The 24282-nt window shown below is 37.8% G+C and overlaps 1 protein-coding gene across 1 annotated transcript; it reads left to right on the top strand.

The window, feature by feature from the left end:
• Positions 1-1517: 1517 nt before the first annotated feature.
• vamp8 (vesicle-associated membrane protein 8 (endobrevin)) lies at positions 1518-23608 on the top strand. Its single transcript, XM_057832764.1, has 3 exons — positions 1518-1913; positions 17019-17186; positions 22465-23608. Exons 1-3 carry the CDS (start codon positions 1899-1901, stop codon positions 22648-22650), a joined length of 369 nt encoding a protein of 122 aa, XP_057688747.1. The 5' UTR covers positions 1518-1898; the 3' UTR covers positions 22651-23608.
• Positions 23609-24282: the final 674 nt, after the last annotated feature.

The raw sequence follows: 24282 nt of genomic DNA, 5'->3' as shown, positions 1-24282 counted from the left end.
TGCCACCGGCCGCTGGGTGGCAGCACCTGCCTGCGATGACATGGCACGTAGTAGTAGGGAGGGAAGGGGTAGCTCTTCTAGTTTTTTTTTGGCACTTTACCCCTATCATGAGGCATTACCGCCATCTACTGGGTTGACGATTTGTCCACAACGCCTGCCCAGTTGTTAAGTTTTTTACGATAAATACGTATATAATGGCAACTGTTGACTTCTGTCGGAGCTTTAACTGTAAAATCCCGTTTGGTGTCGCATCGTTGCGCTGCCGATGATTGTAAACTTTTATAGCAAAGTTTGATTTTTGCCTCAGCTAGCTATCAGTAAGCTTAACCACGCTAGGCATTATGGCAAACGTAGTTTTGGACTGCTACGTTTGGAAACATGCTGGTTGAATTGTTTGTTAGTTTATTTCGGTTATTGTTTGTGTGCAATCTAGAACATTGAATGAGAATATCAATTGAATGCGAATAACAATTCGTCAAGGACAATTGTCGTGATAGTAATTTATAAAAATGTTAAGTTGGCACATAGCCTACTGTGTGTATGTGTATTGACTGGACTATATTACCATGGGTCTGCATTCTATATTCATATATTATTATTATTATCATTATTTTCAAACTGCACTTTTCCATCCAGAGTGAGGGGGTACACTTTAAATATATTAAAGTGATATAGGCATCTTGGAGTGAACTTGGAGTAAAATTCAAGTATCTTGAGGCCGGTCTGAGTGTCCTCTTTTTTGGAAATCAAAATATGGTCACCCTACCTTATACCTAATATATACATAACACAATAAAACAGAATTGTCGTGGAACTCAAAATGTAGACTGGACAGTTATGGACTATACACATTAAATCATTAGTAACATCAAATATTACACAAAACACGAAAGTATATCAGTAGACGTGTCTTTAAGTCTTTCTGATAGTTTTCCCCTGACCTTTTTACTGCAATGATATAATGAAAACCTGAAATTATGACTTTTAGTTTTGGTTTGCCACCCTAAGATTTTAAGTGGCCCCATCTGGCCACCCCCATGAAAAATTTCTGGAGGCACCACTGTCTGTCACCTCAGAGCGGCCTACATCAGTACTAAAACGCTCCACCAGCACCTTCTCAAATTAGACGAACCGGTTTTTCTGGGCATGTGCTGGTTTCAGGTTGGAATGTGAAATGACGTCAGTTTGTACAGTAATGGACATATTATCAACAAGACAAAGATGTGGAAGACAAATCAAAGCACTGGTGTACTCATACACTAGTACTCATACACTAGTTTTTAATTGACGTCCTCAATGGGGGTTACACTTTTGACACTAACTAGTTTTACGTTGCCGTAAAGTTGCCGTGCGTATCTACCTGTTTTTAATATCTACGGTAATAGCGCAGGTGGACACGCCCAGTCATTACGTTATCGGGTGGTACCAGTGACGTCACCTTAACGAACGACTTATTTAAGATAAAAACATGTTTAAAAAAGATACAAATAAAATACTATGTTTTAAACGTGGACCCATTTAGTTTAAATTACCACTTTGGAAATGTTAAAGTACAACAAGCAAGCTAATGTACTTAACCGTGTGGTTTTGGGACAACACTATTTTGATTATTTATTTGATTCGGGTGGACATTGTCCAAAGGGGAATTTTGGTACTTACTTTCTTTTGCAAATACCCTAGCAACGTATGATAACAGTCAGTGACCAACATACGGCATACGGCACAAAGGAATGAAGTTTGAAAGTCAGGGGAGGAAAAAATAACCAGGAAGTTGAACAAGAGGAAGCGTACTAGTCTTCCGTGCAGTATTCAATTCCTCCCGTACAAGAGATACAGCTTGGCCAAACTGTATCTACTTCGAAAATAAGTCAATTATCGATTGTGCTGTTGGCCACAAGATGGATTACGACCCGGTAAGGAATATTTTTCGACGCTTGACTTTTGTTTGTGATTGGATGCTTGAAATGTCGTATTTGTATATTCAACTCAACTCACGAATATAAAACGTATCTCTGGTAAATAAGTATGTTTTATGTTTTGTTTTTAAAGGTACTGAAGTCAGGTGTACTTGTTTATTAACTTTTACGGGAAAGACTAAAAGGAGTACGCGTCAGCTCCTGTTGAACGTCACGATTCACTTCCTTGTCGAAAACAGCCATTTTATCTAGCTAAACTCACACTGAAGTCGTTTTTTATGTCGTAAAAGTATTTTTTCTATATATATATCTTAAATGCTATGTCCATGTGTGATTCTGATATAAAATGACATTCCCGAAAGTTTGCCGTTTTGAATGAATTGTTTGTCCTCCGTACTTTAACCGGTAGCCTACATAGCCGAGCCCAACTAAACTTGATCCAGTGTGACAGAACTATTCTCAACTAATTTGGATAAAAAAAGCACTTCAAGTAGATTGGACGTCTATTGTCGTCATTGGCACCATAAGCGGAGTTTAAGGGGGGCCCGAAAAGTGTCATTGCATGTAATTGACTTTCCTATATGTATTAGGGTGACCATATTTTGATTTCCAAAAAAGAGGACACTTTGACCGGTGTTGTGCCGAAAAATAGCCGCCCCGCGTGAAGTGTCTCCCCTGACGGGAACGCTTAATTATAACGCTTTATTGAGCGTTAATTTTATTTATTTGTCCGTTTATTTTATTATTGAGCGCCCACACGTCACTCGAACAGCTTTTTCTTACCAATCGATGGACATGGAAATGATTTTCTTGTACCGTGAATATGTCTTATTTTACCCTGCTTGAATTAATAAATGTCATACCTGTGTGATTCTCATTGGGATATGGTCGTGAATACTTGTAGACTAATACATTTCTGTTCAAAGATGGTTATGTGGCCCAGTCCACTATTTTTTTTACTAAAATACAGTACTAGCATTTTGTGTAATTTATTTAAAACTGATTTAACAGTCTTAAATCCATTACTGTAAAGCGTCCATGAAAACATTTGATGTTTTCACCTCAATAAAGCATTATAAATAAGCGTTCCTGTCAGGGGGGACACTTCACGCGGGTCGGCTATTTTTCGGCACAACACCGGCCTCGAGATACTTGAATTTTACTCGAAGTTCACTCAAAGATGCCTATATCACTTTAATATATTTAAAGTGTGCCTCCTCCATCTGGACAGAAAAATTCAGTTTTATTTAAAAAAAAAAAAAAAAAAGAAGCCAAATAGTATATATTATATACTATATGTAAATAAGTTGTTTTTTTTTTGGCTCAACAGGCTTTATTTTTACTAAAACATAATCAAACAAACAAACAAACAAAAATGCAAAAAAAATGTTTAATAATGACAAAAAAATATCATGCAGACCCGTGGAAATATAGAACAGTCAATACAGACACACAGTAGGCTTGTGCCACATAAATATTTTTTATAAATTATTATCACGACAATTGTCGTTGAGAAATTGTTATTCCCACTCAATTTTTATTCTCATTCAATGTTCTAGATTGCACGCGAACAATAACTAAAATAAACTGACAAACTATTCTACCGGCATGTTTCCAAACGCAGCAGTTCAAAACTACATTTCCCATAATGCGTAGTGCAGCTTAGTTAGCTCACTGATAGCTACCCTATTAGCGAGTACCAGGAGACGAGGCAAAATCAAACTTTGCTATATAAGTTTACAATCATCTGTAGCACAACGATGCGACACCAAACGGGATTTTACAGATCACGCCAGTACAAAACTCCGACAGAAGTCAACAGTTGCCATTATTTACGTATTTATCATAAAAAACTTAACAACTGTGCAGGCGCTCCCACTTAGAATATAATACTAACATTCAACCAAATACATGAATGCAGAACAATTAATACAAGACTAATACAACACACTGCATCTCTTTGTACCCATATATTGTATAGTATATAACAGAAGACACATGAGCGACATTAACAGAAGATAAACTTACAGAAAGGTGTACGGAGCACTATAAACGTCTCTTACAACTACTCCTTATTGTAGTCTGTAACTGCCTGTTTTCTTGCCAAACCGTCAACCCACTAGATGGCGGTAATGCCCCATAATACAAGGGGTAAACTATACTCCTTCTCCCGCCTCTACTAGTAGAAGCCACGATGACGCAGGCAAGCGCTGCCCCCCAGCGGCCGGAGGGATTCTCTTCAAATTGGTCCCGTGAAAAATCATAAAAACCGGACATTTTCATGAATTTATAAAATCCGGCCGGATGACGGGGACACGACGTGAAAGGTGGACATGTCTGGGCAAAAGAGGACATTTGGTCACCCTAATATATATATGACGGAAAACACTCAGGTGACTTGAAGTTCTGCTCTGAGACCCTCAATTTGGCCAACTTTCAAAATTGTCTGAAATGCGTGTGTGACACATCATTGGAAAGCCTAAAATCTCAGTTTTCTGGGGGAACAAACATTTTGAACAGGAAGGCAATTTAAAAAAAAAAAATTTAAACAGCAAAACCCTAATTTGAGGCGAGAACATGCGAGAGCAGGATTAAAGACGCCACAATTTTAACGAGATATTATCACTTACTTACCTTGTTTTGATCCAAAAACTCCATGTAGCATGTATCACCAAGTGTCAAGACACAGCTGTGAATGGCCACAGCTGGATTTTTTTTTTTAATTTTATGGGTGAAACATGGTGATATAACAAGGGTCGCGATGCAGAAATCGCAGACAACAAGGAGTGGTTGAGATTTTGTTTTTCATAAAATAAATGTTATTTTTCAATTTTTTTTTTGTTTGGATCGATTATTATCTAACATATCGGGGAAAATGCGACAGTAAAAAAAAAAATACAATTAAGCGATAGTTATAAGGTAGAGATCAGTGACTTTTTTACAGACGCCAAATTTTTCATTGTGACGTAATTCGTTTAGAAGTTTAAAATATGCAAGTGAATAATTTTTTAAAGTCGTTTTTTTTTTTTTTTTTTTTCCCCATAAACTAAAATTTAGACATCAATTAATGATTCTAAGCTAAAAATGACAGACGTTTTGGATAATGAATATAATTACTTACCTTCTTTTTATGGCTAGGTTTAAACAAGAGAGGTTGCGCTACGTCTGTAAACAGGGGTTTTCAGGGTAAAACTGACAAATTAAACATACAGTGGGGAGAACAAGTATTTGATACACTGATACACTGATACACAAATACTTGTTCTCCCTGCTGTAGTTCGGAGGCTTAGTGCACCATGAATCTGCTATGGCAGCATATAGACATATTGTTCTATCAAGCACAACAGTTCTTTTGACTTAAAATACAGCAGTTTTTTTTAAAGAGGGGTGCAAGAGCAGAAACTGCTTTTTCAGTCTTGTCTGTGTTTTCCGCCATATATATATGTATATATATATATATAAGTTGTAAAGCAATAAAACAAACAACAAAATTGAATGAAATGAACAAAAAAAGATATTTTTTATAATGGGTCAAAATTATTTTTCGAACAGATCATGTGACGAGCACCTTAGACGGTCATTTGCTTTGCATATCATTTTCACACAAAAAAAGAAATTAGGGGAGGGCAATTTTATTTTTCAAATGATTTTTTTTCTTTGTTTGAAAATATTTTTTGGGATTGAAGCAACTTTTGGGGGATTGAATGATTTAGACACAAATGTCAATTGCAAATATTTAAGTCTCAAATATTTTTTCGCATTCTAAAGCTTTTTTCTATGATTGAATATTTTTCTTTTTTTGATTGAAGTGATTTTCTTTTGAAAATATATATTTTTTCTTTGAAGCAACTTATTTTTTGATTGAATAATAAAGACATACATGTCCTAGCCAAAATGTGGCCCAAACGTAAAACAACATTATTTCAATCCAAAAAAAAATGCTTCAACCCAAAAAAATTGACTTCACTTCAATCAATCTAAAAAAAAAAAAAAAAATCAAAGAAAAATAGCTTTCAAATGCAATTTTTTTTTTGTTGCAAATTTATTTTTGCATTCAAACACATTTGTTTTGATTGAAGTGACTTTTTATCTGTTTGAAAATATATATTTTATATAAATATATATGTATATATATATATATATATATATATATATATATATATATATATATATATATATTGTTTTGTTTTGATTGAAGCACTTTTTTGGGGGGGATCAAATAATGAATAAACAAATCTACTAAGAGTGTGACAATATCTCGATACAGCGATATATCGCGATATTTTGCAACCCGATGGGTTATCGATATGCTCCCGCCAAGAATCGATACTTTTATTTAACATATTGGCCATACAATGGAGTATGGATGCTGTAAACTGCTCAATGTTTGTTGAGCAATTCCTTGGCGGTCCACTAGGGGCGCTCGGGAGTGGCGGTGAGGGTAAAGTGCGCACAAGTTGTCTAGAGAAGAAGAGAAGCTCCAAGTGGGTTGAAAAAATAAAAAAGCTCCATGAGAACGGTGGAGGGAAAAAGTGAGAAAAATATTGCTAAAAATCACACATGGGGACACACTTTAGATTTTACACCAACAAGAAAGGAAGCAAGGTGAACAAGGACTTTGCTGTATGCAAGAATTGTCTAAGAAAAATAAGTTTCACTGGGAGCTGGTGACGTAGTGGACACTGGAGTTTGTGAGCTTTGCTTTCATCACTTGAGGTAAGAAAGTTTTTTAATTTACATGTATTATTTTGATGACATTTGGTGTTGAATGATATAAAATAAACCAGGACCCTAAACTGGATGAAAATGAATATCGAACAAGCCCACATGAATTTACCGATTTATTTGAGAACCAATTTCCATCTAGTTTACTACACAAACTGTTATTACTGTCATTTTGATACAATAAGCTATAAAAATGGTTTGAATAGGTTCCAAGATATATAAAGTGATGTGCATGATAATTAATGTAGCCTACATATTAAAAATAGGTAATTATTGATGTAGCCTACATATTAAAAAATAGGTAATTATTGAATTTTTAATTTCTATACATTCAATTCATATTTTTTTTAATTCAATACTTCCAACACAAAAAAAAAAATCAGGATTTCAACTCAACGCTATGAAGTAGCTAATATTTTTTGTTTTATTTTGTTGTTTTTAAGGTGAGGAAGACTGTGACTGAGCAAGTCTGACATCTTAATTGCTGAAGCAGATAGCGGAAGTGCTCAAACCAAGCAACAAAGTTCATATACGAAGAAAAGACCCACCAATTTTATCATTGCCCCACTCCAAGCTCAACTGCTGACACCTACGGCACTTTTTATTTATTTTTTTATCTCTCCAAGCGATATCAGTGGTCGTGGTTGGTTTCCTCTATATGTGCAGGGGCACAATTTGCAGTAGATTTATATTTTACAGCAATGTTGCACAGAAAAGGTGTCACTGTTTAATAAATGACTTAAACAGTATTTTTTTCTATTTTCAAATAATCTTTTTTTTTTTTTCCGTTTCAACAGTTGTATCGTAGAATTTCATGTATCCAATTTCTGACCAATACATCGATAATCGCTGTATCGTGATATAATCGTTATCGTGAGCCTTGTATCGCGAATCGTATCGTATCGTGAGGTGCCCTGAGGTTCCCACTCCTAAAATCTACCTCCATATGGCTCCGCCCAGGGGACACAATTTTTGACGGGGATAACTACATTGGCACGACACGGGCGGGCGTACCATATTCAATAGCTGACGATTTTGGTGAAAAGTATAGCTGTCCTTAGCAGCCTGATTTAGAATTCCCCTCAAGAATGATTGGAAACAAAAAACCCTCATTTTCAACTTATTATTATAAATATTCATGTAAGTTAATTTTATTGCTGACATTGCGTTTTGGGGTCATCAACATGTTGTGCCCCCCCTGCCCCAAAAGTCAAACTCCGCCTATGATTGGCACTGAGACAGGAGCATTTGACATCTCTCACCGTCAATGGCAGTAAATTAGTGAATGGCGTTATTTTGTTGACTATATTTAAGTGTAGGGAAATGCGAATGTACATTGGCAAACTTTTGTGACCATATCTTTCTGAAACCAAATGGGATTTTTAAGTAGTTTATTTCCATTAGCTTACTTTTATTGATTCTGACAGGGTGTCACGTGACCACATGTACTGCTTTATGCAGGACAGTTTTTAATGTGAATGCCTCATCCTGCATCATGCGCAGCTTTAAGCTTAACATTTATTTGTCCTACTTGTTGCGCCTTAATGCAACACGCTCCAGTGGGTTTACAACTGCTTGCTGCATTGAGCGCAATGTGAAGCACTTTGGAAAGTGCTATTTTACCTTAACATCTGATATCGTATCACAGGGCTGAACGATATAGGAAAAAGTGACATTTTGGGGGTTTGCGATATTAAAACTAGAAGAATTTTCACCAGATCACTTGAATAGCTCTGTTTGGGAAGACTTTGGTTGACTCACTATGACCACATTGTATTCGTTAGAGATGACCCGATCTGATCAAAAATCGGGTAAATTGTGACATTTTTCAGAGGATCTGGTACTCAAAGTTCACAATGATTGACAGGTTTGTAGCTTTGATCTGGCATGAGACGCCTCGGTAGCTCTTCGATCAAAGGGACAAACGTGTTCGCTATTGTTAAGCTTGCTGCATAGCCTGAAGTGAATTTCATTGTGTAAGTGAGAGGCTGTACTCGGCAGCGTGAGCGTCAATGCAAAAAAAAAAAAATAAATAAATAAATAAATTTCAGTATCGGATCGGGACTCCGTATCGGCAGATTCTCAAAATTAGGTGACTCTGACTCGGGTGCAAAAATATGTGCTCAGAACATTCCTAGTATCCACATAATAGTGTTTAATCCAGGCTAAGGGGGTTTTCTGTAAATGATGAAGATTGGTTTATATAAAAGCCATGTCTGCACAGTTGCTGCTTTTATGAAAAAAATAAAACATAAAACAATCGCACGTCCTGCGATGGGACTATTACGCCTGTACACATTGCAATGGCAATATTCAAATGTGCTGGCCTATCCTATCCACTTGTAGGCAACACAACAACAGATGAGTCCTTTTTTTATTGTCAGTGCGACTGTTAACGAGGGATTTGGTGATTGTTGTTGTTTGTGTTAGCACACGAGTAGTTAGCAATCTTACCAATTTAGACTCTGCATTAGTTGTTGGGACTTATAGTCTTTCTGAAAATATTTTAAATGCGAGGGATGTCCCAATGCTGACTTTTTTTGGCGCCTGATCCGATTATTTTCAAGATGTTTTGCAGATACCAATCAGATGCCTATATTTTTAGACCAGTAAAAAAAAAACAAAGTCACCAGTAAATGACAAATCAAATCTTGCTTATTAAAGTGAGCTCTACTAGTTCCTCTTCAAGAAATGCTTCAGATATTTACAAATATTAGATGATGCTTTATTACTATCATTAGTTTCTAAATAGAAGTAGTCGCACTCAGCAAACTTGTTTGCCTAGTCCCTAGTGGTTTGAGTTAAAGCAGCTGAAAAGTACGATGATTCTGAAAACATAGGCGACTCCTGAAATGGCTCTGATCTTGTGACCAAATCAGATACTGTCCGGTACTCCAAAAATAACCATATTAGGCTTCAATGCCGATACTGAGTATCAGAACGGGACGTCACTATTAATTACGATCGGGTCCGATCACGTCATTTTCAAAGTATCGGAATCGGCAAAAAATATCGGACATGCCTTTTAAATTTTTTTTTTTTTTTTTTTTTTTAATCAAATCGTTTTCTAATTGTATTCAACGTTACAGACATAATATGTTACACTCATCCAGAGTCTTTAGTTTAGGCTTAAGGTAGGGTTATCAAATTTACCCTGATAATGGCGGTAATTTAATATATATATTTTTTAAATGTATCACGTTATAATATTTAAAGCAATTAATACATGTGCTGCACGACCCACTCATGCATTGTCGCGCTTAATCTGTAGTGGCGCCGTTTTACCTATATAGAGAGCTAAAAGGCAGCGTAAAATGAGTAGAGTGAATTTTGGCAGCCTTTGGAGCCTTTTATTAATTGGCTAAAGCCTTACAATCCCTCTCCCTAAGGTTAGAAATATCGTGGAAAGCAATGTGGGGAAGCAAGGTAGTAATTGATCTTTTTCTTAACACCCTATGTTATTTCCCAATGCAGAGAAGATATATCAATTGGTAGCACTACGCAGTCATGGTTGCACTTCCCATCATGCATTTGGGCATGGCTACAGTATCATTTACTGAAAGCTCAACAAGTACACTAAATGGCAATATTTAGTCACAATATACAAAGTCACATTTATCCTTTAAGAATGAGTCTTTCCATCCGTGGATCCCTCTCACAGAAAGAATATTAATAATGTAAATGCCATCTTGAGGATTTATTGTCATAATAAACAAATACAGTACTTATGTACTGTATGTTGAATGTATATATTCGTCCGAGTTTTATTCATTTTTTTCTTAATGCATTGCCAAAATGTATATGATCGGGAAAAATTATCGGGAATGATTCGAATTGAATCGGGAGCAAAAAAAAGCAATCAGATGGGGAAATATCGGGATCGGCAGATACTCAAACTAAAACGATCGGGATCGGATCAGGAGCTAAAAAACATGATCGGAACAACCCTAATTACCATAAGTTATTTTCTTGCTCAATAGGGAAAAAACCTCTTGTGTCACATTATGTCGCATTGGGTTTAAAGGGATCCACGGATAGAAAGACTTGATTATGAGTTGATATTAAAACCCCTCTTGATGTTTTCGTTTTTATCCATTTTGTAAAATTAGTTTAACTAGTAGGTCGCCATTGTTGTTGACGTCGCCGGGCGGTGACGTCACATGATCATGCTGCCGGCCCTCCAGAGTATGACTCTAGCGACATAAACATGTCATCTTTTCAACCATTTCAATTTGAACCCGAGAGGAACATTAATGAGCATGACAGCACTTTTATATTTATTTATATTATATATTTTTTATATATACCTGTATACACCAGTTACATGGTGTTTTTCCTAGCTTTGTGCTTTTTTTGTCGTAAATTTAATTGTTATGAAGGATTTTTATGAGGTGGTCATTCCAATCCTTCACCCCCAAAGTTCGGCTAAAGTGGCAGCCACTTGTCATGTTGTTACATAAAATTAAGCGTACTGTAAAACTTCAACAGGAGAATTTTGAATAACTCGCATGTTTTATGCTAACTGTTCTCTATCAAGCTCCGCTTGAGTTTTTTGATACATGAGACTCCCTTTTCAGTCGTTATTCATAATTTAGTCAAGGTCCTTTCAATCATGCCATTCACATTTTGACATCACGAGACGACTACTAATGCCTGACTAAAGCACTATTTCAGTCTGATTCTAGCCCGACAGACATGTCGCGGAGAATCATAGACTGTCGTGGCTGACATTTTGAAGTGCGGGGGGGTGTCACCACGCCTCGTGTAGTGTGACATACCCATAAGGCGTGGTTTCCAGCAGAGGAACTGGCTACTATGATCAGTGTCATTAGCAGGTTGCAACACAATTAACTGTTATGTCTAAACACCTCTGTCCAAAGTCAGGTGTTTGTGATTAGATGAATTGAGTGAGACCAGGCTACTGAGCTGTATTTGTCAGCGCCGGAGATTATGTGCAAAGAGCCAATTGTTCTCAATTAAGGTTAAAGCAGGAAAAAAATGTCTCTGCCCTGACTAATTAATTATTTATTTATTTATTTTCCCTTCAGGCATGACACATCCAAACAAACATACAGCATTTATATGTGTTTACAATTAATTCAACCCGAAAACAAAAAGGGCTGACGGGAGAAGCCGAAGCTTATTGAAACCCGTCCCCAGTATACCATAAAGGACGCAGAAAATATCAAATATCAAATTTTTGACATTCAGATTTCGTAATGATCACAAGTTGTTTTTTTTTTATAATAACCATCCCCTCTGTTGGTTCATTTTCCCAATAGTCCATAGTCGATCGATGTGCTCGTTATGTTGATTAGATCCAGTAAACTAGTTCATAATTTAGTGCTTAGTTTATTCAGTTGATTTGATCCAGAAGATAGGGAATAGCTGAGGACCGATGGTAGGCCGTGTCCGCCACACTCCTTTTGTTGACTTAATCCTCGTCGCAGTTTTCGTTCCTTGCTGACTCCCGACGAACAGTCATCTCAAGGTTGCGTAGCTTCGTAGTAGGTTGCATCGCCATTTCGGTTGTGGACTCATGGCCTGGAGGACTGGCGTCGCTAGGTCCTTCAGAAGGACCGTCCCAGCGATCACTGTCCCACCTGGAACAATCAGAAGCTGCCAACAGCGCACCAAAAGGAAACATCCTCGATATCGTTCCTCTTCGAGTGTGGTCAGACACAGCGGCCGACATCTACCCCAGCTATCCTCCACATTATCCAGATGTTAAAATTATTTCCAGGCAGGAGCGTTGTCCAGGATCTGGCAGGACAGTGGCCAATCGACCAGTCCCATGTCGTTACAAATTTGAAAAATTTAAGTCAGTTGTCTGTGCATTTACAGCCAACAGATGATATGTCCTTGTGAGTTCTGTTTGCATTGGCTTTGAGTTCCCCCTGTACACTCGGTTTTGCTTCCAGCTTTGAGTTGCCACCCAGACATTATTTAACATTTGTACAGTTCTTATTAAGTCCGAGTTAGCTTGAGTCAGCAACATAATTATTTAATAAGGTTTGTTTATACCTCCTCTTAAAAACAGCCAATGACCCTGAGCTGGTCACTGCCGAATCTAGTTTGTTCCAAAGCTTTACACCAGAGTAAGGAACCGAAAATGATTTTAGTGTTGTTTTAGCGTAGTTAAGTTTAAACACATTTTCTCCCCTCAAATCGTATTTCGATTCCCTAGCCTGGAAACGACTTTGCAAGTTATACGGAAGGCTATTATTTGAGGCTTTGTACATCATCTGTCCTGTTTTAAAAGTTAATAAATCATACAGCTTCAATAACTTGGATTTGATGAATAACTCATGTGTATGTGCTGTGTATTTTGCCTTATGAATAATCCGTATTGCTTTTTTTTGGATGACCAACAGAGAGTGTAATCGAGATTTGTAGGTGTTTCCCCAAATCTCGGCATGGTAAGTGAAATACGGCAAAAACAGTGCACTATAAATTATTTGGAGGGCCCTGTGATCTAGTAGATTTTGAGCTCTGTAAAGAATGGAGACGCTCCTAGCTAATTTATTTTTCAGTTGTCTTATATGTGCATTCCATGTTAATGAATCATTAAGTATTATACCTAATACCTTGTGTTCTCTAACACGTTCAGTAGCCACCTGGTTTACTTGAATGTCTAGATGTTTTTTCAGATCTTTTTTGCCAAATAGCATATATTTAGTTTTACTAAGGTTTAGTGACAGTTTATTGGCATTGAACCTTTCTTGTAGCTTGCCTAATTCCTCATTCACTTGTCGGGTCATTCTGTTTAGGTCGTTACCTGAGAAAAAGATATTGGTGTCGTCTGCAAAAAGCACCATTTTTAATATGCTGCATACCTTGTATATATCATTTATATATAGTAGAAACAATTTTGGTCCCAAGACAGAACCTTTAGGTACTCCACATGTAACTTCAAGTTTTTCCGACCTTTTCCCACTAATTGTCACATATTGATGCCTTTTAGATAGATAACTACGTATCCAGTCTAGTCCTCTAATTCCCAGTCGCTCTTATTTATCAAATAATATAATATGATCTACTGTCTCAAATGCTTTTTTCAAATCCAAGAAAATTCCAACAGAATACTGTCCTTGATCAATCGCATCAGTAATAATTTCCATTGACTCCGTCAGCGCTTGTGCAGTTGAGTGGTTTTTTCTAAAACCATACTGGCTATGATTTAGTAAGCTATGCTTTGATATGAACTTGTCAAGCCTGTTATTAAAAAGTTTTTCGAGGATCTTGGATAATTGTGGCAGAATGGAGATAGGCCTATAGTTGTTAAATACATGTGCGTCCCCTCCTTTATATACGGGGACGACTTTTGCTATTTTCATATCATTCGGAAATGTTCCAGTTTCAAAAGAAAGATTAAAAATATATGTTAAAGGCTGAAGAATGTCATCTATTATAAGTTTTATAATAAAAAGGCATGAATGAGAAAACAATACAAGTTAATAGAATCATTGTAAAGAATTGAGCGAAAGCTGTAGAGGGAAGTATGTGTTAGCAAAACCTGTTTCTTAGAGACGAGGTACTATGTTTACAGTCTATTGGAGACTCATGAGACTTAGTACCAGTATGTGTACTCAGGAACACTGCTATCATATTTCTTGCTGTGTAATCACACCACAATTGCGTGAGGTCACCACCTTACCGGTTGTCAGCTGATCCTAAGATGGCAAACCAGACTAGATTGTCATATGCAGTCTTGCAAGCACCTAAAAGGCCTGTCGGAGACAACAACCGGTGATAATATACCTGTTACGTTGTCCACATGCCAGAAGGTTAAATTTTGAAGGCTCACATTTGTATAGCTAATGTCTACAGTGGGGATGTCCCGATCACATATTTCTGCACCTGAGTCAGAGTCACGTGACTTTTAGAATCTGCCTATACTGAGTCCCGATCCGATTCTTGTTTTTATATGAAGTAATTCATTTAAGTTTGTGAAACTGTACCAAAGAAACATGCATGCATTCAACACAACTGCACAATACACGCTGGTATACAAATACAATGTACACACTACACTTCAATTGAGCTATAAGTAGGGCTGCAGCTATCGATTATTTTAGTAGTCGATTAATCTATCAACTAGTTAGTTCGAATAATCGAGTAATAATTAGGAACATATAATGCGTTGCAGAATAAATTTGAGGAGATGTAAAACAAAGGCCTGCTAAGATTGTACTTTCAAAAAAGCATTAAATGTGAATACAAAATAAAATTCCATGAGTGTTTCTTCAAACCATATAGAATTGCACCTTAATTTAAAGATAAATTGAAATACCCTAAGGATAACAAAACAACAATTGGCTTAGTTGCAAAGTCCGCTAGCTTAAATTCTATAAAATGCTAACGTTGTTTTGCAATGCTCTTAACCAGGGGTGTCCAAACTTTTTGCAAAGGGGGCCAGATTTGGTGTGGTAAAAATGTGGGGGGCCGACCTTGACTGACGTCCTTTTCGTAGAACAATATAAGCAAATTTTAGCAAGCCATTCTGTGTGTCACATTAGCTTCATTATTTTTTTTAATTGATAATTTCAACAATCTTGCGACTAGCCTTTGTGGCGTTCTCTTTTGACTCTCGGGCTCTTGCGAAATACTGCTGCTGTGAAATTAAACTAGCTTGAAGTTGCTTCAATTTCTCGCTGCGTATCTTCCCCGTAATCTTGTCGTACATGTCAGCATGTCTTGTTTGGTAATATCGCCTTACATTGAACTCTTTAAAAACAGCTACTGTCTCTTTGCAAATGAGGCAGACACAGTTGTTGCGTATTTTAGTGAAGAAATAGTCAAATTTCCTCTATCCTTGAAGCGTCGGCCGTCGCAGTCAACTTTTTTTTGTTGTTGATTGTCACCATTTTAGAAAATTGGAAGTCAAGGGACACATGGGGTAATGTTCCCAAGAGTGCCTTTTAGTGGTTAAATGAGGAGCAGTATTTAGTGTGTAAGCTACCTCATATGCTGGTAGCAGTACTGCTGACCAATTTATTAAGTCTGTGTGCGGGCCAGACGTTATTGATCTTATGACAGAGGCTGGGGGCCGGATGAAATTTGACCACGGGCCGCATTTGGCCCCCGGGCCGCACTTTGGACACGTCTGCTCTTAACAAATCGCTCAAACACATATTCCCACTTAAAACAGCTAAATATACCTATAAACTAAATTACGAATGGCATTAAAAAACATATTACCTCAAACAAAAACTTATGTTGGTCTTAACAGGGAGCAGCTGGATTCAGCCATGTTACATGAGTTATGACCTATTCACTGTTGCCACTAGAGGGCAGTGTAGCCACCCAAATCAATAAAACTAAATGCAAACCCTTAAAAAAATTATTACAACGGCAAATGAATACTCTAAGCAGCTAAATTTGATTCGAAGCTTTTTTCTAATCGAATTACATGAGTTAATCGATTAATCGTTGCAGTCGTCATATGGTGTCAGGGCTCACCCTTAGAGATAAAGTGAGAAGCTCGGTCATCCAGGAGGGCCTCGAGTAGAGCTGCTGTTCCTCAGCATCGAGAGGAGCCAGATGAGGTGGCGCGGGTATCTGATTAGGATGCCTCCTGGATAACTCCTTGGTGAGGTGTTCTGGGCACATCCCACTGGGAGGAGGCTGCGGGGCCGACCCAGGACACGCTGGGGAGTCGCTTTCCCCTGGCTGGCCTAGGAACACCTTGGGATCCCCCATGAAGAACTGGATGAAGAGGGAAATCTGGGCTTCTCTGCTGAAAGTGCTGCCCCCACGGACGGACGGATGGATGTTGATCTATCTTTCTCCATTATCCTCACAGTCCATACTGCCTGTCTGTTATACTTCCAAATACCAAGGGCTAGTCAACCTTCCACTGAGCAAACCAGTTTCGCCTCACATTAGATAGAGGTCCTTCAGTTGAAAGAAATGGAATAAATCATGTAAATTGGAGGAAAACCAGTCCAAAAAGTGGTATAAAATGACACTTTTCATTTTGGTCAGTATATGAAAATTGGGCCCTGTGTGTCTTACCCCTCGCGTTAACCCCTGGGCTTCAATCGAACCCAGGTTAAGAACCACTGCTCTAAACCATGGCAACTCTAGCCAGCACAATAGTTTTTAAAAATGTTTTTTTATTATATATCGCATAAATTAAAAACCCGATCCTTTTCACCCGATTCCAATTCTCTGAAAATGATTTCCGATCACGTGATCAGATCGGGACATCCCTAGTCTATAGTGTAAAAATGCTGCTGCTTTAAATTGGAATTACCCAACCTTGTGGTCAGTAATGTTTTCAACAACAGTAGTGATATGCTTTAGTACCCTTTGAATGAATAAACAACACATTAAGTGGTCCCATGCATCAACCTTCTTTTCCTTGTGCTTTAGGAGCTGGCGGGTGCGGCTGGAACAACGCAGCAAATCGATAAAGTGCAGTCCCTAAAGAGTGAAGTAGATGGCGTGAAACACATCATGACGCAAAACGTGGACCGAATCCTGGCCCGCGGAGAGAGATTGGATGATCTGATGGGCAAATCGGAGGATCTGCAAGATGGGGTCAGTTTGTTTTATTACGGTCATCTGAAAAATAAATAGGAACATTTGTTTTTTTGAACATCACATTTCAAACATTTATTATTATTCGTCGAATGTGTGTCCCACGATATGCCTTGTTGCCTACTCGACAACCTTGTTGACATAACCGTTTTATGATTGTAGAAGACGAAAGCAGTGATACGTTATGCTTGACATCATCAGACAGTTTTTCCCAAAAGAATGGTTGCAGCAAATTCATGTCTTTAGCTTTATTTAATAAAGTAGTTGGTTATCATTGATTGATTGAATGACTCACTCTCACCTCATGCAACCCTGTTATACATGTAATCAGAATGAGTCAATATATTTTTTATTATCCTTGACTTAGAGTATTTACATAAGTAAATTTGTCTTCTTGTACAGCAGCTAGCTAAAGGTCTGACAATACTCCAGAGAAAAAAGCTAACATAAGTACATATTTGCAATCATGTTACCTGCAATAATGTGACTGAGACCAAGCCAAATCTTGTAAACACCAAATAAATCATTTAACAATTTTACCATTGTTTTTTAAGCTGAGCTAATCAAACCTTTGTTAGTTTATTATCTGTTATTGATGGATACAGTGAGGAGCAATTTTGCAAGTTCACCCACTTAGAAAATAGGTAGAGGTCTGGAACTTCAATCATAGATGCATTTCCACTTATAGAGACATAATCTGAAAAAAATACGGAACTCACATTGTATGATTTTTCAATAATTTGTTATTTACTGGGATTGAGAAGTACCCTAATTTTCAGACTATAAGCCGCTACATTTTTCCCTCATTTTGAATCCTGTGCCTTATAGTCCAGTGCGGCTTATTTGTTGATTTATTTGGGTTAATAGGTAACACTTTATTTGACAGCGGCATCATAAGACTGTCATAAGGACATCATAATTATGACATGACACTATCTTGGGGTACTGAATGCTTATGAGTCATGACAGATGTCAATATGTGTCATGTGGCATATTATGTCACTAACTCCATTTATGTCCAGCTCATATCTTTTACGTCCATTCAAAAGTGGGATAATTTGCTAGATGACACTAACCGACATCTATTATAAGCATTCATGAATGCTTATGACAATGTCATGTAATAATTATGACTGTCTTATGACATTATTATGGCACCACTATCCAAGAAAATGTTACCAAATACCATAACTAGCAATTAATGAAACAACTGGAACAGTAACTGGAGAAATAATTAGCACAGAACATGATTGTTTTTTACATCTGTAGTGCCACAATGCATGCTAGGAGGAATGTTGGATGACAACAGTGTTGACAGCAGGTGGCAGCAGAGGTTGACTGTCTCCCCCAAGGGAGCAGTGATGGCCAAATGAAGCTTTTAGAAATAATAAGGCTTTGCAGCCAATTGGTTCAAAGCTTAATGGTGGTTCATTTGGTCTCATGACAGTCTTATGATACCATTGTCAAATGAAGTGTTACCAGTTCATATCTTTTGGTGTAAATATCCCATAATACAATGAGGACAACTGCGGCTTATAGTCCAGTGCGTCTTATCTATGAACAAATGCCGTTTTCATGTCAAATTTGGTGGTTGGCGGCTAATAGTCAGGTGGGCCTTATAGTCTAGAAATTACGGTATTTGTACCTCTGAGAAAATAATTGCTAATATTTAGTGCAGAAGCCTTTGTTTGCAACCTTTGCAAAAAAACTAATATTACGAATTAAAGTTGTTACATTGAAAACGGCTAAATGGCTAAATACTACAAGATTGAAATCTTAAAGGGTACCACGGATAGAAAGACATGTTGTTCTTAAAAGATAAATGTTAGTACGAGTCATAATAATTTGATTTTAAAACCCTTCTCAATGTTTTCGTTTTAATAAAATTTATAAAATTATTTTAACTTGTAGCTCGCCATTGTTGTTGACGTCGCAGGGCGGTGACGTCACATGGGTATGCTGCCGGACTTCCACAGTGTCACTCTTTGACTACATAAACATGTCATCGATTCTGCCTTTCCAATTTGAACCCGAGTGGAACATTGATGAGAGGGATAGCAAAAGCAAAGTGAACAGGAAAGACGGGATGAAACGAGTAGCGTTCATGTGTCAGGTTCACTATTGACAGCACTCTCCTGCTCTAGTGGCAGAGCAGGAGAGTGTTTGATGTCAAAAACTGTTTGCAGATCTTCATGGTAAACTATTGTGTGATACATCTTATTCCAATATTATTATGGCGATAGTTAGCATCCAGAGCTGTTGTGTTCTTTCCATATGATTAGGGTATATAGTGAAACACAGCAGTTTATTTTTGCTGATAGCCCGTGCATCACAGCACACGAAAACGCTGATCAGTTTGCCTCTAATGAGACGTCTAAGGGGCTCTGTGACCGAGAGAAAGCTGCCTTACCTTTTTTTTTGTCACGTAAAAGCAGATGTCCAGATTGATCATCCTGCCAGTGTTATCAGATTTATCAGATGTTGCTCCCGAAGCTTGCTTCCGGGTGAATAAGCGACACGGAAACCGAATAAATGTATTAAACTTAGTTTGATTGCTGGCTATTCGTATCATTTTCTGCCCAACAGATTATAATGACATCTTATTTTGCACATTGAGATCTAAGAGGCAGAGAAAGGCGAGTGGACACAGGCGTTCAGATTCGTAGCTCGGACCGCGCCGTTATTGGCATAAGCTTCGGCAACTCCTTCAAAACATGCAATTGAACATAAGTATCATATAGTGAAAATACAACATAAATAATATTCATATCTCACAAAAAGAAAAGTGCTTCAATCTGTATTAATGAGGCCTTACTCTCACACAGTTAAACAACAATGAAAAGAGAACTGGCATTCACAAATTCACAATCAAAATAGATACGCAAAATACACATAAAACTTACTCAAAGACTTAAGTCAAACTCTAAACATTTTAGCAACTCGTTTAGCTCAACAAATACACTGGATGGCAATATTTAGTCACAATATACCTTCTGTGATGGTGGGAGCCTTTATCAGGAGTCTTGTATGTTGTGAAGACAACATACAATTGAACATAAGGCACAATGGACCCGCACGAAAAAGCAAAATACGGCGTCAGTCAAGGGACAAAACGCACTCATTGGCTTGATTCTAATTCATTTAAAACTCATCAATATACAGTGCCTTGCAAAAGTATTCGGCCCCCTTGAACCTTGCAACCTTTCGCCACATTTCAGGCTTCAAACATAAAGATATAAAATTTTAATTTTTTGTCAAGAATCAACAACAAGTGGGACACAATCGTGAAGTGGAACAAAATTTATTGGATAATTTAAACTTTTTTAACAAATAAAAAACTGAAAAGTGGGGCGTGCAATATTATTCGGCCCCCTTGCGTTAATACTTTGTAGCGCCACCTTTTGCTCAAATTACAGCTGCAAGTCGCTTGGGGTATGTTTCTATCAGTTTTGCACATCGAGAGACTGACATTCTTGCCCATTCTTCCTTGCAAAACAGCTCGAGCTCAGTGAGGTTGGATGGAGAGTGTTTGTGAACAGCAGTCTTCAGCTCTTTCCACAGATTCTCGATTGGATTCAGGTCTGGACTTTGACTTGGCCATTCTAACACCTGGATACGTTTATTTTTGAACCATTCCATTGTAGATTTGGCTTTATGTTTTGGATCATTGTCCTGTTGGAAGATAAATCTCCGTCCCAGTCTCCGGTCTTGTGCAGATACCAACAGGTTTTCTTCCAGAATGTTCCTGTATTTGGCTGCATCCGTCTTCCCGTCAATTTTAACCATCTTCCCTGTCCCTGCTGAAGAAAAGCAGGCCCAAACCATGATGCTGCCACCACCATGTTTGACAGTTGGGATGGTGTGTTCAGGGTGATGAGCTGTGTTGCTTTTACGCCAAACATATCGTTTTGCATTGTGGCCAAAAAGTTCAATTTTGGTTTCATCTGACCAGAGCACCTTCTTCCACATGTTTGGTGTGTCTCCCAGGTGGCTTGTGGCAAACTTTAAACGAGACTTTTTATGGATATCTTTGAGAAATGGCTTTCTTCTTGCCACTCTTCCATAAAGGCCAGATTTGTGCAGTGTACGACTGATTGTTGTCTTATGGACAGACTCTCCCACCTCAGCTGTAGATCTCTGCAGTTCATCCAGATTGATCATGGGCCTCTTGGCTGCATCTCTGGTCAGTTTTCTCCTTGTTTGAGAAGAAAGTTTGGAAGGACGGCCGGGTCTTGGTAGATTTGCAGTGGTCTGATGCTCCTTCCATTTCAATATGATGGCTTGCACAGTGCTCCTTGAGATGTTTAAAGCTTGGGAAATCTTTTTGTATCCAAATCCGGCTTTAAACTTCTCCACAACAGTATCTCGGACCTGCCTGGTGTGTTCCTTGGTTTTCATAATGCTCTCTGCACTTTAAACAGAACCCTGAGACTATCACAGAGCAGGTGCATTTATACGGAGACTTGATTACACACGGGTGGATTCTATTTATCATCATCGGTCATTTAGGACAACATTGGATCATTCAGAGATCCTCACTGAACTTCTGGAGTGAGTTTGCTGCACTGAAAGTAAAGGGGCCGAATAATATTGCACGCCCCACTTTTCAGTTTTTTATTTGTTAAAAAAGTTTAAATTATCCAACAAATGTTGTTCCACTTCACGATTGTGTCCCACTTGTTGTTGATTCCTGACAAAAAAAAAAAAATTCATATCTTTATGTTTGAAGCCTGAAATTTGGCGAAAGGTTGCAAGATTCAAGGGGGCCGAATACTTTTGCAAGGCACTGTACCTTGTGGTGTATTTAAATCACTACCTTATATAGTTAAAGAGTGACACTGTGGAAGTACGGCAGCGTAGCCATGTGACATCAACAATGGCGAGCTACTAGTTGATTTTTTGTTTTAAAATTTTACAAATTTTATTAAAACGAAAAAATTGAGAGGTTTTAATATCAAATCATTGTAACCCGTACTAACATTTATCTTTTAAGAACTACATGTCTTTCTATCCGTGGTTCCCTTTAATATTTCGAGGAAAAAAATGTAATATTACAAGACAAAAGTCATAATTTTTTTTAAATCTTTACATTATGTGAGCTGTAAGTTCTTTTTGTGGGCCTCCGACTTTTGGCGACTGAAGGACTGTGCCAACACAAAACTGCTTTTGGCGACAGGCGCAACGCAAGTGACGCATTTCCACACGACCGTTTGACTTTGTTGTGAAAGCTGCATTAGTTTGGTGGTCATCTGACAGGTGTTCCCCCTCCTCTGTCCAGGCCAAACACTTCAAACACACATCACACAAAGTGGCTCGCTCCTATTGGTGGAAAAACGTCAAGCTGATCATTGTCATCGTGGTGGTCGTCCTCATCATCGTGCTCATCATTATCCTGCTGGCCACAGGCGTCATCCCCGTCAGTGCCCCCGTGCCGCCCATTGTGCAGCCCACCATTAAGCCTTAAAAACACGCATGAAGTTATATTGTACATACAGACTTAATTTAATCATTTAGCACATTCTTCTTGCACAGTTACAAAAAGATGGGACATGTTTAGCTGCTGTCCTATGAAACTTTTTTAGGCTAAACCAGTTACGGTTAAGTTCAGTTTTTATGTGGTAGTTTTTTTTCCACCCATGATTTGTTTTGTAGCGGTTTTGCGGCCAGACCGTCTAAAAAAGTTGTTCATTCAATTTAAATATCCATTTAAATTGTCTCTTGAAATATAGTTTGTAAGACAATGCTTTTATGACGTTAAAATTAGCTTGGCGAATTATGTAATTGAAAAATCACACTAGAGTGTTTAACTGTGTAACTTTTCTGCAAAATTCTATTCATTCCGCTTTATTCTACTGTTCAGAATGTTTTCCGTTGGCCATGTAAAATTCACTGATAAAATGTTAGTTAAGTGTCAATAGGCAGAGCAGCAGCACTGTTATCTTGAAGGTCAATTTAAATCCCTCTAACTTGTATATAGTTTAAATTTTTCCATTTATCTGTGTACAGTATATATGACTGTCTTTCAGCTATATGTTAATGAATATCTGTTATGTAGGGGTATTTATTACATGCGTTATGATGTAAGTAGGCTTTTTTAAAATCAATTATGATCTATGTCGCAAATAACATTTAGGGACACGCGTCACATTTATTTTTGAGGTGAGAAAACCTTACATGCCTTCTAAAATGTCTGTATTTTAACCTTTACATTTTCTTGGTGTCAATTTGTGGTCATTCTGTGATTTTTTTTATTTATATTTATCTTCCCTTTGACTCAAGAGACTTCAGCCTGTTGTTACTGTCATAATGACCTCCTGAGCCTTGACTACCTAAACTAGTGATCCAGCTTTTTCCAACTGAAAATGAATTGTCATGTGTTGGTTTTAGTTTTCTTAGATGAAATAAATGCATTTACTTCTCGATTTTGTGTGTCTTCATTTATTACAACCAACCGCTTGGTTAGAAAAAGTCAAAACGTTTTGAAACTCATTTGTAATTGCCCCATAAACAAAGGTGACACATATTGTTCCCTTTTTTGCAGAATTCAGATCAACAACCTAAAAAAAAAAGGGTTCTTTCTTTAAAATTGTTCTGCAAGATAAGCAGAAAATATCGTCTCTCAGATAGGCATGTGCCGAAAACTGGTTTGAAGGTATACAGTGGTATGAAAACGTCACGGTTTCAAAACCGCAAACATTTTCCGTCATACCGTCTCTAAGGTTTTAGCTATTTTTAATGTACCATGAATGCAGGGAGAAATCCCTTGCTTGCAGCTGCAAGGCTCAACCCTCCCCCATCGGTTGTTGCTCAGTGTCAATATGTCAGCTGTGCAACACGATGGCTGGAGGAGGTGAAACTCCTGAACTTTTTCCCTCCATCGAAGAAAACTGGTATGGGAATACTTCAGCTACAGAAAAGTTACAGACATCCACGGCTTGAAGGAGGAGTGCCAACCGACATGGAGGCAGGCTGCTGAGGAGGAAATACATCCAACATGATTTCGCATTTACAAAATTAAAGGTTAGTAAACACAAGCATGAACATTTCCAACCAACTACAAGAGTTAAACTCCAGTGTGTCTAGCGGTGGTAAAAAA

This window comes from Corythoichthys intestinalis, chromosome 3 (genome assembly GCF_030265065.1).
Source record: "Corythoichthys intestinalis isolate RoL2023-P3 chromosome 3, ASM3026506v1, whole genome shotgun sequence".
NCBI lineage: Eukaryota > Metazoa > Chordata > Actinopteri > Syngnathiformes > Syngnathidae > Corythoichthys > Corythoichthys intestinalis.
The sequence above is the reverse complement of the archived record's forward strand: the minus strand, read 5'-3'. Positions and strand labels throughout refer to the sequence as shown.